Consider the following 13,321-nt stretch of genomic DNA (forward strand, 5'->3'; position numbering starts at 1 on the left):
CAAAAGAAGCATTCTATATAATTCAACATCCATTTATGGTAAATCTTGTCAAACTAGGAGTAAAAGGGATAACTTGATAAAGGGTGTCTACCAGAAATCTCTAGGAAACATTATACTTGTGGTGAAATGCCAACAGTAGTCCCTTTAAAATCATAAGTTAAGACAAGAATGGCCGTTATCACTGCTTCTATTTGCTATGGTTCTGGAGGTCCTGCTCAGTTGAGTAAGACAGGAAGAATAAATCAAAGTATAAGGATTAGAAAGGAAAAAAACTCTCCCTTTTCATAGATGATGTGATTACAAATGAACTGAAGAGAATCTATCTATAGACACCTTTTTATAACTTTTATGAGAATTCAGCAAGGATGGTGATACAAATGAACATCCAGAAATCATCTACCTTTAATTATTCAGCTACAAATGATTATAAAATATACTTTAAAAATAGCATTTATTGTGGCAACAAAAAATGAATCTAACAAAAATATGCAAGAATTTTATGGAGATAACCAGAAAATTTTATTAAACAACGTTAAATAAATGGAGACAGATCTCATGTTCATGAATGAGGACCCAGCATAATAAAGATAGCTAATTCTCACAAAATAACCTATAAATTTAGTATAATTCCAATAAATATCCTAGACTTTCTCTCCTGATACTGATGGACTAGATAATTTGAACGTATCCTCCCACTGGATTTGAAAAGTTTCTTAAAAAGGTGAACAAACTATTTTCTGAAAACTTTAAAAAATTAACAAAATGCTAACCAGATATAGAATTACCAGGCTAAGATCTGAGAGAACACAGAAATGCAGAGATCTGAGCCTAGCACTGAAGACCTTTTTTTGCCCTGGGGGTGTTTGCCTATCTGAAAGATGTGACAATTCTGGAAGATCCAGGAGGCTAGGGGGGAAAAAGTCAGAACCCAGGACCTTCCAAGAGTGGAGACTCTCTGATCCTGCACCTCCTGCACCTTTTGGCTGGGACCACTAAGTAAAGATAACCCAGAAGTAAAGTGGTCCTCACATGGACACAGATCCCTGTCAAGACCTTTGGTGGCCCAAGATAAGATATTACAAGGTTTGTATGTGTATTAAGGTAACCCTGGATCACTAGTGCCTCCAGTACCTGGTAAAAAATGAACAGAGAGCTCTTCGGAGGAAGATAACATTTCAGGCCTCAAATTATTTCTAAAAATATTTTAAAAATAAAGGATGCAACATGCAAAGATAACCAGACATATGAGGAGGCAAGACACCACAAGTGAGAATGAGTAGAAAGAAAAGACAGTGGATACAGACCTACAGGGTCTCCAATAAGTTGGTTATGATCAAGAAAGGACACATAGGGGACTTTGAAGGTGCTTGTGATGTGTACCCAACTTGGGTGCTGATTACATGAGTGTTCAATCTATGCTAATCTGTTTATCTGTTCACTTATATTTTATGTACTTTTCTGCATGTGTGCTATATTTGACAATAAAAAAAGCTTACAAAATTGAAAATATTCTAGCATTGCATTAACAAGGACAGATCAATGAATTTCAGTATGTTCATACAATAAAACATCATTAAGCTGTTTAGTTGAAAGAATGAGAACTATATGTATCAACAGGGACTCACTTCAAAAATATAATGGAGTAAAAAATTATAAGTTGCAGAAAGATATGCATTGTATGATACCATTATAGAAAGTTAAAAACAAGCAAAAATAATAGTAAGCCTTATAATGGAGGTATACATATGTAGTAAAAGTGTAGTGCATGAAATAATAAGCACCAGATTCAAAATAGTGGCTATTTCAAGGAAGGGAGAAAGAAAAGAGAACACCAAATAGGTAGCTTCAACTATTTCTGTGATGTTTGATTTTTGATAAAAAGTATTAAACCAAATAAAGCAAAATGCTATGATTTAACAAAGATGGGTAATAGGTATATGATATATTCCATCTCTCTATTTTTCTGTATGCTTGAAATAGTCCACTTAAAAAGTATGTTCCTTTTGAGAGGATATGAGACCCTTTCAACAGTGTTACATGTTTTTCTCTAAATCATTTTCTATTGAAAAAAATCCTTTTAGATTTGTTTAGTTTCTGCAGTTCTTGGAACCTCTCCCCTGTGAATAAGAACCGAATCTCGTGGTTTCAGTCTTTAAGAGATAGCCTATCTTTTTCTTATCCATGAAATTATGTGTTCTCAGTGCTTCACTAAACTCATTACAAACACAAAAATGCCCTTTTTCTTTTTTCTTGCTTTTATTTCTTAAGGACAGTTCATTATGCATTTTAAAATACTGTTTCTTATTTCTGATCTGTGAATCTTTTGGAAGCTCTTTTGACATAGGTCTATTCTAATTGAATTTTTAGAAATCGCTTACCTTCTTCTCTCTTGTTTTGTTTAGGAGAGGGATAAATTCTATTTGTCTCGTAGTGTTGTTCTAGAACTCCTGCAGGCCCTGAAGCTTAAATCTCCTTTACCGGATACAAACCTCCTTCTGCTTGTTCAGGTAGGCTTATGCCTCATTTCACTTTTCATGAAATTCACTTATGTTTGGAAAATTTAAGGAAGGTGTGGGACATATGCATAAATTAAATGTCTGTCCAGAGGTAAGAAATAATATATCTTACGTGAGCCATGATCTGTCTGTCACTATGCACTTGGCACTTCCACTGGCTAAGAAAGACCAGAAAAGGAGTATTTATTTTGTTCCTACTGTGGAACTAGTTCTGTGAAAGACAAAAAAGAAGAATGAAACGATAATGTGTCCGCGAGAAGTTTATGGTCCAGTAGGTTGGAGGGGCAGCCCATTAATGGCTACCAGAGCTGAGGCAGGACTAAGGAAGCCAAAAATGAGCGACCCGGAGGCTGAGGTCTGATCGTGGAGTCACGTGAGTATGGATGGGTCGCCAAATCTCTGTGAAGCAGAAGTGAAAGTGAGGGTGGGCCCAGCCAGATATGGTCAAAAGGCAGGATGGGCCGAGTCCAACCAGGGTGGGTGGTGGGTGTGAAAGAACCAGCACCACAGGAGCCCTAAGGCAGGGGGCGGGGCTTGAACACATACCAGACAGGCTCTAGAGAACTTGCAAAGATTAATGCTTTTGGTTGTAGGGCTGCTTACGAGAGGCTCTAGCTCTCCATCCCTGGCATCCTTAGCTCAGCATCTTAGCCAAGTGTGCAGGTTTTGATCACACAAGACAGGCTGCGATGAGTGCCATGAGTGAGAAAGAGACGTAGATAAAGTCCTAGGGGCGGAGTTAAGAGCAGGAGGCATCTTACCGCATACGGTGTGAAATCAGGGAAGACTTCATGAAGGAAGTGGCGTTTGAACTGGGTCACAAGGGACTGGTGGGTGCAGGCCAAACTCTGCCTGGGGTTGGAGTTCAGCCTCAGAGGCTGACCGTCTTCAAGCAATAAAGGGAGGCTTCAGCAGAAAGGTGGAATAAATTTAGGAATAACGACATGAGGATGGGGTTTAGAAAAAGGCTGGCCATGCCAGGGGTGTCAGCAAGGGATCAGGTAAACTGGGAGCCTGCCTCGTACCCCAAAGGTTGAGCCTGGTTTTAAAGACTTGGTCGTGAGCTGCAGCTGGGATCAGGGTGTCATTCAGACTGCCTTTGTGCAAAGTACCCAGGAAGTGTGTCACAGCTGTTTCAGTTCTCCCTGCTGAGCGTCACGGCCAGTCCCAGAGTCTGGGCCTACAAGGTTGAGCTTAAATGACTGAAGGAAAATGGGAGCTTGATATCAAGGAACTAGACAGGTTTCCCTGAATCTTAGGTACCTTGGGTGCCATTTGGAGAGATGAGGGAGAAGGGAAAATTAATGGAGCACCTATTAAGTGCCAGGCAACATGCTGGGGCTTTATATATCCCCCTCACTTACTCCTTACAACCATGAGAGGAATTGGTCCTGTATCGCAGATGAGGAGACTGCGGCTCAGGGGGGTTCAGTGACTTGCCCAAGATCACACAGCTGGCATAAGTAGCGTAAGCACCTGACCACAGGGTCTAATCAGTATAGAGCACAGCCTAGTCAGGCCCCGCACATCACTTGCCCGGATTACCATAATAGCTCTTAGCTTTTTGCACCGTTCATTTCTCTCCACGTCAATCCAGTCTTATAGCCTATGGCTGCCTAGAGGAATTTTGCTAAAACTCTGCTTTTTATCATATCTCTCTGTGCATCGAAAACCTCCAGTGACCTTGTGGTACCCGAATTGTCAAGGTCTTCCATCATCTGGCCATATTTGACTATTCAGCATTATTTCCCACTACAAATATTTACTGACCACCTATCTTCGGCTAGGTTCTGGGGATATAGAGATATAAAGGCACAGGCCCTACCCTTATAACGTGCTAACCAGTATACTGAAAGTCTGTACAGTATATAAACTACTATAGAGGAGGGAGTGGCCAGCTCAGCCTGGGAAATGGAGGAAAGCTCATTAACCGTTATGAGCCCTGACCTGGCCCAGGTGCTGGGGAAACAGAGATGAATAAGTCATGGCCCCTTCCTCCCAGGAGTTTCCTGTCTGATAGGAGTAGCTGACATTGAAACAAAAATTCCCAACGCAGTGTAATGGGTACGGTAGCAGAGGTGTGTACTGAGTAGGGAAGTGGTGTAGAAAAGGGATTGTATGTTTTTGAAGGGTGTGCAGAAGTTTGGGGGTTTACCTGGGAGAAGAGGAGGAATACCCTTGTCATTAACCATTTAATATCCACTAACTGGTCCCCTTCTTCCCCCACCTTATACTAGTAATCCTTGGGAACAGAACGGAGTTTTTCTCAAAGGCTTGAGATTTAATAAAAAGTTGGTATACTTTCCCCAGGCACAATGATGCTCTCTGAGAGGAGTGACTGCTGGAAAATGATGGCAGTGGATGTTGGGCATGATATAGTCAGAGTGAAATGGCTCCCATTGTACCAAGATGCTGAACAGCCCAAGAGGGAGACAGAAGCAAAGCATAGCCAGGAAATATCTGTGTTCCTAAGAAGAGGCAGATTGAATCTCTTCCAGTGGATTGACATTGGCCAGTCCTACCTCTTCACACATCAGCAGCAACACCACTTTTGAGTACAAGTAACTTTGATGCAACTGACCATAAAGGTTAATAAGATCAACACTGGTTTGGAGGAGAGGGCAGGTGAACTAGGCTTGGTGAAGTAGCCCACGAGAAAGTAAAGGCCAGCAGGTTGACAGTGTCTGGAAGTCACTTGCTTCTGATAGCGTTTAGATTGGGGACATGCCACCTCGAAACAACCTCAGTTTCCAGGCCCTGAAGGTGCTTTCCTGCGGGCATCGGAGGCTGGTCCCTTGATTGCCCTCAGTCTTGAGCAGAGCAGGTCTACGTGGTTGATCTTCTTGGGTTCTAGCACCCCACTTTGTGACTGCAGCTGGGGGCGGGTTTTTCTCTTAAGTACATTAGCTGGCTGTAATAAGCACTTGTCACAAGACAGTGAAAGAACACTGACAGTTTAAATTGCTCAGTGCTTAAGGAGACCATGAAAACAGTGATTATTGCATCACAGCTAGGTGAATAAATAACAAACACAAATTAGCTTTAGGAAGAAAGAAGACAAAAAAGTAAATTCTTCTGTGTATTTTGGATTCTCTCATGCCATTTCAAATGTATAACATTTTCATCTTTAAAAACAAATATGTATTTGTCATTGAGTCATTAAGTTAAATTTAAAAATCAAATTGTAAAATTATTTAGATCAAAGAGATATCCGGGGGGACATTTTGAGATCATGCCCATGAGGAACAACCTAGTGAATAATATTTCGACCTTCTCCAACAAAAACTATTAAACACCATGCCATTTTGAAGTAACATATCCTTGTTCTATAGACTCAGAATACACCAGTAATGAAAAAATTACTGAGAGAAATAAAAGTGAGGCATACCTTAAAAAAAACAAAAGTAGTTCCCTTTTCCCCGCTGTGCTTCCTGGCTAAGTCGGGGAGAAAAGTCTGCCACGGGGCCACTCATAGGATGAGGGAGAAGCATCTTTTGTCTCTCTACAGAAAGCAGTGCATCTTTCTGCAGGGTTTCCCCGTTCCCCTTTTTCTCTTGCCCTTGACAAATGTTCAAGCGGGTAGCAGAAGTGGGAGCCTGTTCTCTGGTAGTTTCTCTTAAACCAGAGAATCTAGCACGGAGTCAGAGAGAAGCTTTCCCCTTTACTGGTGGTCAGTGTCAGTTCCTGGTACCTGGAAGACCAGATTCACAATATGAACAGACAATGTGTCTGGGGCAGACAGCGACTTCCTTCTTGGATATCATGACCGTCATCTCAGGACACTGGAGGCAGCTCTGTTTAACTGAAAATGCAACTTGGAAAAAGAAAAGAAAGTAACAACTGGAAGGAAAAAGTCCCCTGGTGGGAAGGGTGAGAGGGAGGGATAGATTGGGAGTTTAGCACTGACAGGTACACACTGCTATATTTAAAATGGATAACCAAAACAAGGACCTACTGTATAGCACAGGGAACTCTACTCAATATTATGTAACAACCTAAATGGGAAAAGCATTTGAAAAAGAATAGCTACACGTATATGTATAACTGAATCACTTTGCTGTACACCTGAAACTAACACAACATTGTTAATCAACTACACTCCAGTATAAAATTTTAAAAAAGACAAATTTCTTAAAGCTTAGAAGTAAAAAGAAAAGTCCCCTGGTGATCCATCATGAGTGACACTAGCCCCATTAGCGAGAAGAGAGTCAGTTGCTCAGACCTTGGATTTACCATTCGTTCTTTCACCCCACAGGGAACCACTAGGATATTCCCTCTACTATTGTACTCCTCTAATTAATAACTTAGTAGATAGATGAGTTCACATATATGAGGCTGTTTATAATTCTTTTCATGGGTAAACCATACTTTTGTTGTTTACCAAATACTCTGGCAGTAAGAGTGTTCCTTTAAAGGACAATGGAACAGTTGCCCAAAGGATGCAGGGTCATTCAAGTTCTAAACATTTCAAGGCAGTGACAAGTACCAATCTGGTTTTCAATTTCTAGAACTTCTTCCTGGAGGCCTGGCATTGTGGGGTATCTCCCAGTCTGCTATATTGTGGTTGTTCAGCCATCACTCCTGTTATTTGTTTTAACTTACATATACAATCAGGTGGCCTTAAATGTTCAAGTGGATTTTTTTAAAAAGGAAAAAGAGGAATGGAGACAGGAAAGAATTTTCCAAATAGAAAAAATATGTGTATTCTTCAGAATCTACTATTGTTGACCATCAGGGTGTAGTTCTCCTTTTATACTTTGGACAGATGCCCTATCTTGTTTTAATTCAGATCTGTTGACATTTTTGCTTTCACTTATAACATTTTCTCTTCTGCTGGCATGCTGTAGATATTTTATGTGTAATAAGCTATTATTATTGTTCTCAAGATGGATTAGAGTTTTCATAATAGAGTGATAACTCATTGAAAGCTACCATAAAATCTGTATAGGCTCAAATCCAAAAGAATTTCCTCAGCTCCTATTATGTGTCAAGAGTAGACATTCTGCTAATTTGCATGTAACACTCCCACTATGTGGGATATACCTGCATATTCAAGCTGTGAGAAATCATGTGGGTGAAAGGTTTTCTTTTAAAGATAGTTGTGGGCTGGAGGACAAAGAAACGGCAGAGTTACGGCTGTTGTTTTTAATTCCCAGATACTATTGATGTGGGGTGATTAATATTTGTTGTGTTAGTAATAATCTGATCACTCTCTGGGATGAGAGGTGGCGATCCTATTTTGAGTATCATTTTGATAATGATTTTAGTAATGACACATAATGGGTATTGCGTTTCTTTTGTATTCATGCGGGAGTGCCTATTGCAGTGGCATATTTATTTCTATCTAAAAGTACAGAATTCTTCCCTCTATAGCCATCATTCTTTTTCCCTCTGATTTTGTTATATCTTTATATCTTGAGCAACTCTATAAAATAATAATGGAGTTTTTCCGTTGGCAGCTGTATAAAATGAAGACAGAAAGGTTTATTAAGGTTTTAGTCATACATATTATGTAAAATTACACTGGAGGAAAAGACATTGATAAAAAGTAGTAGATGATTTTAGAGGTTTATGTACTTTTATGCCTTTTAGTACACCAGACTCTCTGAGACACCTCCATAACTTTTAGAGTGATTTTTTAAAAAATTAATTCTGACTTCTGAAGTTATCTATTAGCTCTTGCAGATTGGACGTTTGAATTTGGCCTCAAATCTTAACACCACATGGCTGACAACCTGCTTACATTTTGCTACTCATTTCACTTTGCTGAGTTTGGTGAGAGAGAAAGGCTTCTGCTGAGGGAGATACAGACACTTGAAGTTTTGCTTCGTCACAAATTTTCTCTTGCCCTTAGGGGCACAGCCAGGCTTGCAAGCATACTTTAGGGGTCAGGGTCTGCACCATCCTTACATAGGATACTGCAGAGGACTCCTACCCGCTTCACTCACACTTAGATGCATCTCTCTCTTTTCTTTTGGCCTCTCTTAGCTGTGCAGTCTCTTGGTTCTGCTGTAAAGAAATTAATTAAAATGTTGGAGTCCTGATGGACGTTTTGGAACTTATTTATAAGTCATTTGTCTTAGATGGCAGACTCTGATAGCTTTTGAAAATACATTTTATGGGAAAACATGCAGTATCTGCCAGGAGGTTGGGAGTGTTCCTTCTTTTCACTATGTACCTCTATCAAATATTTTACTTTTTTTTTTTTTTTTTTTAATTTTTTGGCTGCACTGCACGGCTTGCGGGAGCCGAGTTCCCCCACCAATCATCAAACCTGTGCCCCCTTCAGTGGAAGTGTGGAGTCGTAACCACTGGCCCACCAGAGAAGTCCCTCAAATATTTTCCTTTTTTACTTAGAGGTTTCCCAAGGTTATAGGCTCCATTATTATTATTTATCCTCATTTATTTACTTTTTCTTATTAGAAATAAGTCCAAGTTAGGAGAGCAGACATAAGCATTCTGGAATAAAATAATAGAAAATTTTAGGTGTTCCCTAGATGTTACTAGCTGGTCTTCAGAGTTAATAGCCAAATAGATTCTTCAGCTTTCTCTAACTGTCTGTGAGGCAAATGGAGAGGATAGAATGTGAGCCTGGAGATTTGTGTTCCCTCCTGCCATGCGGCTTTCAGGGACGGCTCTGCTTGCTGTCGTCTCAGCTCCAGCTCAGTTACCTGTCCCGAAATACCTTTCAGGGAGGACCACCTCTCCCACACTTGAAAACCAGCTCATGGCCCCAGATGAGAAGTCTACAGGCCCCTGACCCTCAGAAAGTCTTCTGAGGTTAGAGCTTCACCTTATTGGCCAAAATCTGCTGCCTGTTAATAACGCTTAGATTCCGATCTCTGGCTAACCTGACAACATGCTGGGTTTTGTTCCTCGTCCTCCTTGAGACTTTTTCTACTACCCCGATCCGTACTGCTTCTCCTCAGTTTGACGGGGACCATGCCTGCCTGGCTGACCTACCTAAATTTACCATGCTCTTCCAGGATGAGAGTGAAATGAATTAGAAGGAAGTGCTGTCAGGGTCAAAGCTTCTTTCAGAACCTCTGAGCTCTGGAGAGCAGCAGCTTTGGATCCTCAAGTCACTGGGGCCAGAGGCCAGGAAAGAGAAACTAACCAGGAACTAGCTGCTCATAGCAAACTCTACAGACTTCATGTTTAACTTTTCCCCTAAAACCATTAATAAATAGTTGGGCATTGCATTAAGTGGGAAACACCTGTAAAAATCTGTAATGAAGCAAATTAAGTTGTAAGCTGACAAATCCATCCTCACCACGATCTCGAGTCATACCTGATTAATCATCTCATTTCACAAACTCTTGCTGAGCCCCTCCGAGATGTCAGGCATGAAGCTAGTGCCGGGAGTGAGCTGCATCAAATCTGTGGTCTCGACAATCTTGTAGCCAGTTGAGAAATAGACTTATAGATCATTGCAACCTGATGTGATGACTGTTACAATGGAAATGTGTGGAAAGTCCTGTGGGGACACAGAGCGGGAGCGGGGGTCATTATCAGCACAGAGGATAGGCGTGAATGAAGTGGGAAGAGAAAAACCAGATACTGAGGGGCCTCGGAGGGGAAGAAACAGGTACAGTCCCCACTCCGAAGTTGACTGTTTTTCTGTTTTCATTCTAAATGTATGGTATAATGATAGAAGTCCGGAAAATCTATGAAAATTCAGGAAGTGTCAAAAAGTGCTGAAGAATAAATAGCATGACTTCAGAATAAAGCTGACAATGCTGAAATCTTTCCTTTCTTCCTTGATTGAATGTGGCATTTCAGTGCCACTGAACTACTGTCTGGTTAAAGTGAGAATCTGTGTGTTAGTCCCAGTACTATGATTCTGAATTTCTGGTAGGGATGAACTTTCATGACTAGCAAGTCCCATATATCTAGGGCAGATTGTCACCAAAGTAAACGCTAATGAATTTAAGCCAAGTTAATAAAATTACAAATTACTTATTACTGTCCAAATGCTCTTAAAAATAATTATCCTTTCAATTTCTTATTAGTTTATTTGTGCAGATGCTGGAACCAAACTAGCTGAGTCAACAATCCTGAGCAAGCAGATGATCGCCTCTCTACCTGGAGTAAGTCCTGACCGAATTAATTATCCACATTTTCTATTACTCCTCATTTCCTCATTTAGCCAAGAGGTATTTTGGGCCTGTGTCCTGGTTCATTTTTGATAGAACAAACACTGTAAAATCGAAATCATTAGTATCTTGTTTGAAAGAGCACTGGTGAAAATTTAAATTAATCTCTGCCCCTGGAAACTTTTAATTCCAGGAAACATGAATAAAATTGAAGCAGCCAGTTAAGGAGAGGGAAGAAATTACCAGGCATACAGAATAGATTTGATTAAAGTTCAATTTTTCCAGAATCAATTTTCTTACACTGGCTTCTGTTAACCAATTTGATTTAACTACTGCCAGAAAGAAATAAGCATTTAATACCTTGTTTTCCTTTATAATATTTCCTCTGAAAATTGAAAAAACTTTTATTATCATCAACTAGTGAACTATTTGGTGAAATATGTTAAGATTCTTATAGATAGGATTGAATATGAGAAACCACAATAACTTATTGATAGCAAGGTTATTGCAACAAACTGAGAAACCTTAGAGATATAAATTATTAATGGAAAAAATTTATTTAAATTTTCAGTAGAGAAAAAAATTTTTTTTAGTTTATTTGTTTACGAATTTATGTATTTATTTTTGGCTGCGTTGGGTCTTCGTTGCTGCGCGTGGGCTTTCTCTAGTTGCGGCGAGCGGGGGCTACTCTTCGTTGCGGCGCACGGGCTTCTCATTGCGGTGGCTTCTCTTGTTGCGGAGAACGGGCCCTAGGCGCGCGGGCTTCAGTAGTTGTGGCACGTGGGCTCAGTAGTTGTGGCTCGCGGGCTTAGTTGCTCCGCGGCATGTGGGATCCTCCCGGATCAGGGCTCGAACCCGTGTCCCCTGCATTGGCAGGAGGATTCTTAACCACTGCACCACCAGGGAAGTCCAAGAAAAATTTTAATAAGGAAAACAGATGACTTATAATCCTTCTGCCCTAAAATAAGAACCCTATTGTTTTAGAAAATTTTTACATGTTTTGATCTATTCAGTATCCTAATTTGCTTATTCCCATATTGTTGGAAATCTATATGCTTTCTAGTTTCTTTGCTTGTATAGCATAGCATGGTATATAACATATACACAAAGATCCTCTTCATGTTTATTTTGAATGATATCCTTGGGATAAATTCCTTAGTCAGTGGGCAGGAACATCTTCACAATACATATTCCCATGTTGCTTTCCAAGAAGGTTTTATTCATTTACATTTATAAGTATACCAGTTTTATCCACAGCACACTAAACATTACTTCATTTTTTTTTTTTTGATGTGGAGAAATATTATGAGAGAGGAAGAATAACAGTCATTCAACCCAGAGATAATTTTACTGCTAACATATTAATGTATTTTTTTTCTTCTTTTTCTATGTATATTTTTAAACATAATCGAACTGTAATATAGATGCAGCTTTGGCTTCATATGTCATAAGCATTTTCCCCAAAGTGACATTACCTCATGTGACTGCACCATTTAATAGTGGTTAACAATATGGGTTTTGATTCACACCTGAGTTTGAGGCCTGACATTTACTAGCTGTGTGATCGGAAAGGTTATTTAACCCATGATGCTTTGATTTGTATTATCTGTAGAATGGGATATAATAGGGCCTATGGTCTAGGTTGAGGATTGAATGAGATAATGCATGTAAAGCACATTAGCATGGTGCTAAATATATAGTAAGTGCTGAGTAAACATTAACTATTAAAAATAATATTAATGGAGGTAGGGGGACAGGACAGGTGATGTTTAAGGGTACAGACTTACAATGAGCAGTAAAAAAGTCCTAGAGATGTAATGCACAGGTCAGTGAATATAGACAACAATATTGTATTATAATAATCAAACTTGCTAAGAGACTAAAACTTAATTATTCCTACCAAAAGGAGAGGATAATTACATAATGTGATATAGGTACTAATTATCGTTATGATGGCAGTCATATTATAATATATAAATGCATCAAATTAACATGTTATACACCTTAAATTTACATCATTATATGTCAAACATATGTCAATAAAAAAATAAAATACAACTAAAAGTAAAAAAATACTATTAACAAACACTACTTATTGTTGGATAGTTTCATTATTTTCAATATTCTGCAATTGTAACTAATGTGTGATAAACATCTTTGTGCTTAAATCTTTGTTCATATTTTAGACTATTTCTTTATAATAGGTTTCTAGGAGTAGATTAATAGATTCTGGGTTTTTTTAAAGGTTCTTGACAATAGTTGGGGTAATGCAAGATGCTATGAGATAAAATTCCAGTTCTTAGCAACTTAGCTCCAAAAAAGTTTATTGTTTGCTCAAGTGAAGTTTAAATGGGTGTCCTGATTAACAAAGGGAGGAGGACTTCCACATGAGCACTTGCGGATCAGGTTTCTTCTGTCATGTGCAGTCCTCTGCAATCAGCTGGTGGTTGGGGAAAGAGAAGGGAATATGGTACATGGAAGGTTTTCATGGGCCAGGTCTAAAGGTGGTGCACATTTCTCCTACTCACGTTCCATTGGCTAGAACTCAGTCACTCCGCCACACCCGACTGCAAAGGAGGATGGGAAATGTGGTCTAGTGCATCCTAGGGAAGAAGAAAAATGGTTCTGTGAGTAGCTAGCCAGTCTCTGCCCAGCACTCACTGGTTTCCTTATTTAATTCTCTAAAACTTAATATTTGCTACTTATGCG

The 13,321-nt window shown here is 39.5% G+C and overlaps 1 protein-coding gene across 3 annotated transcripts in view; it reads left to right on the forward strand.

The window, feature by feature from the left end:
- UNC79 (unc-79 homolog, NALCN channel complex subunit) overlaps window positions 1-13,321 on the forward strand; it is a 204,647-nt gene that overhangs the window by 166,901 nt on the left and 24,425 nt on the right. For all 3 annotated transcript variants that reach the window (XM_061182833.1, XM_061182834.1, XM_061182835.1), the window contains 2 exons: window positions 2,403-2,507; window positions 10,529-10,606. In XM_061182833.1, coding sequence (XP_061038816.1) covers window positions 2,403-2,507; window positions 10,529-10,606 — 183 coding nt within the window. The remainder of the gene's footprint in view (window positions 1-2,402; window positions 2,508-10,528; window positions 10,607-13,321) is intronic.

Source organism: Eubalaena glacialis, chromosome 2, assembly GCF_028564815.1.
Source record: "Eubalaena glacialis isolate mEubGla1 chromosome 2, mEubGla1.1.hap2.+ XY, whole genome shotgun sequence".
NCBI lineage: Eukaryota > Metazoa > Chordata > Mammalia > Artiodactyla > Balaenidae > Eubalaena > Eubalaena glacialis.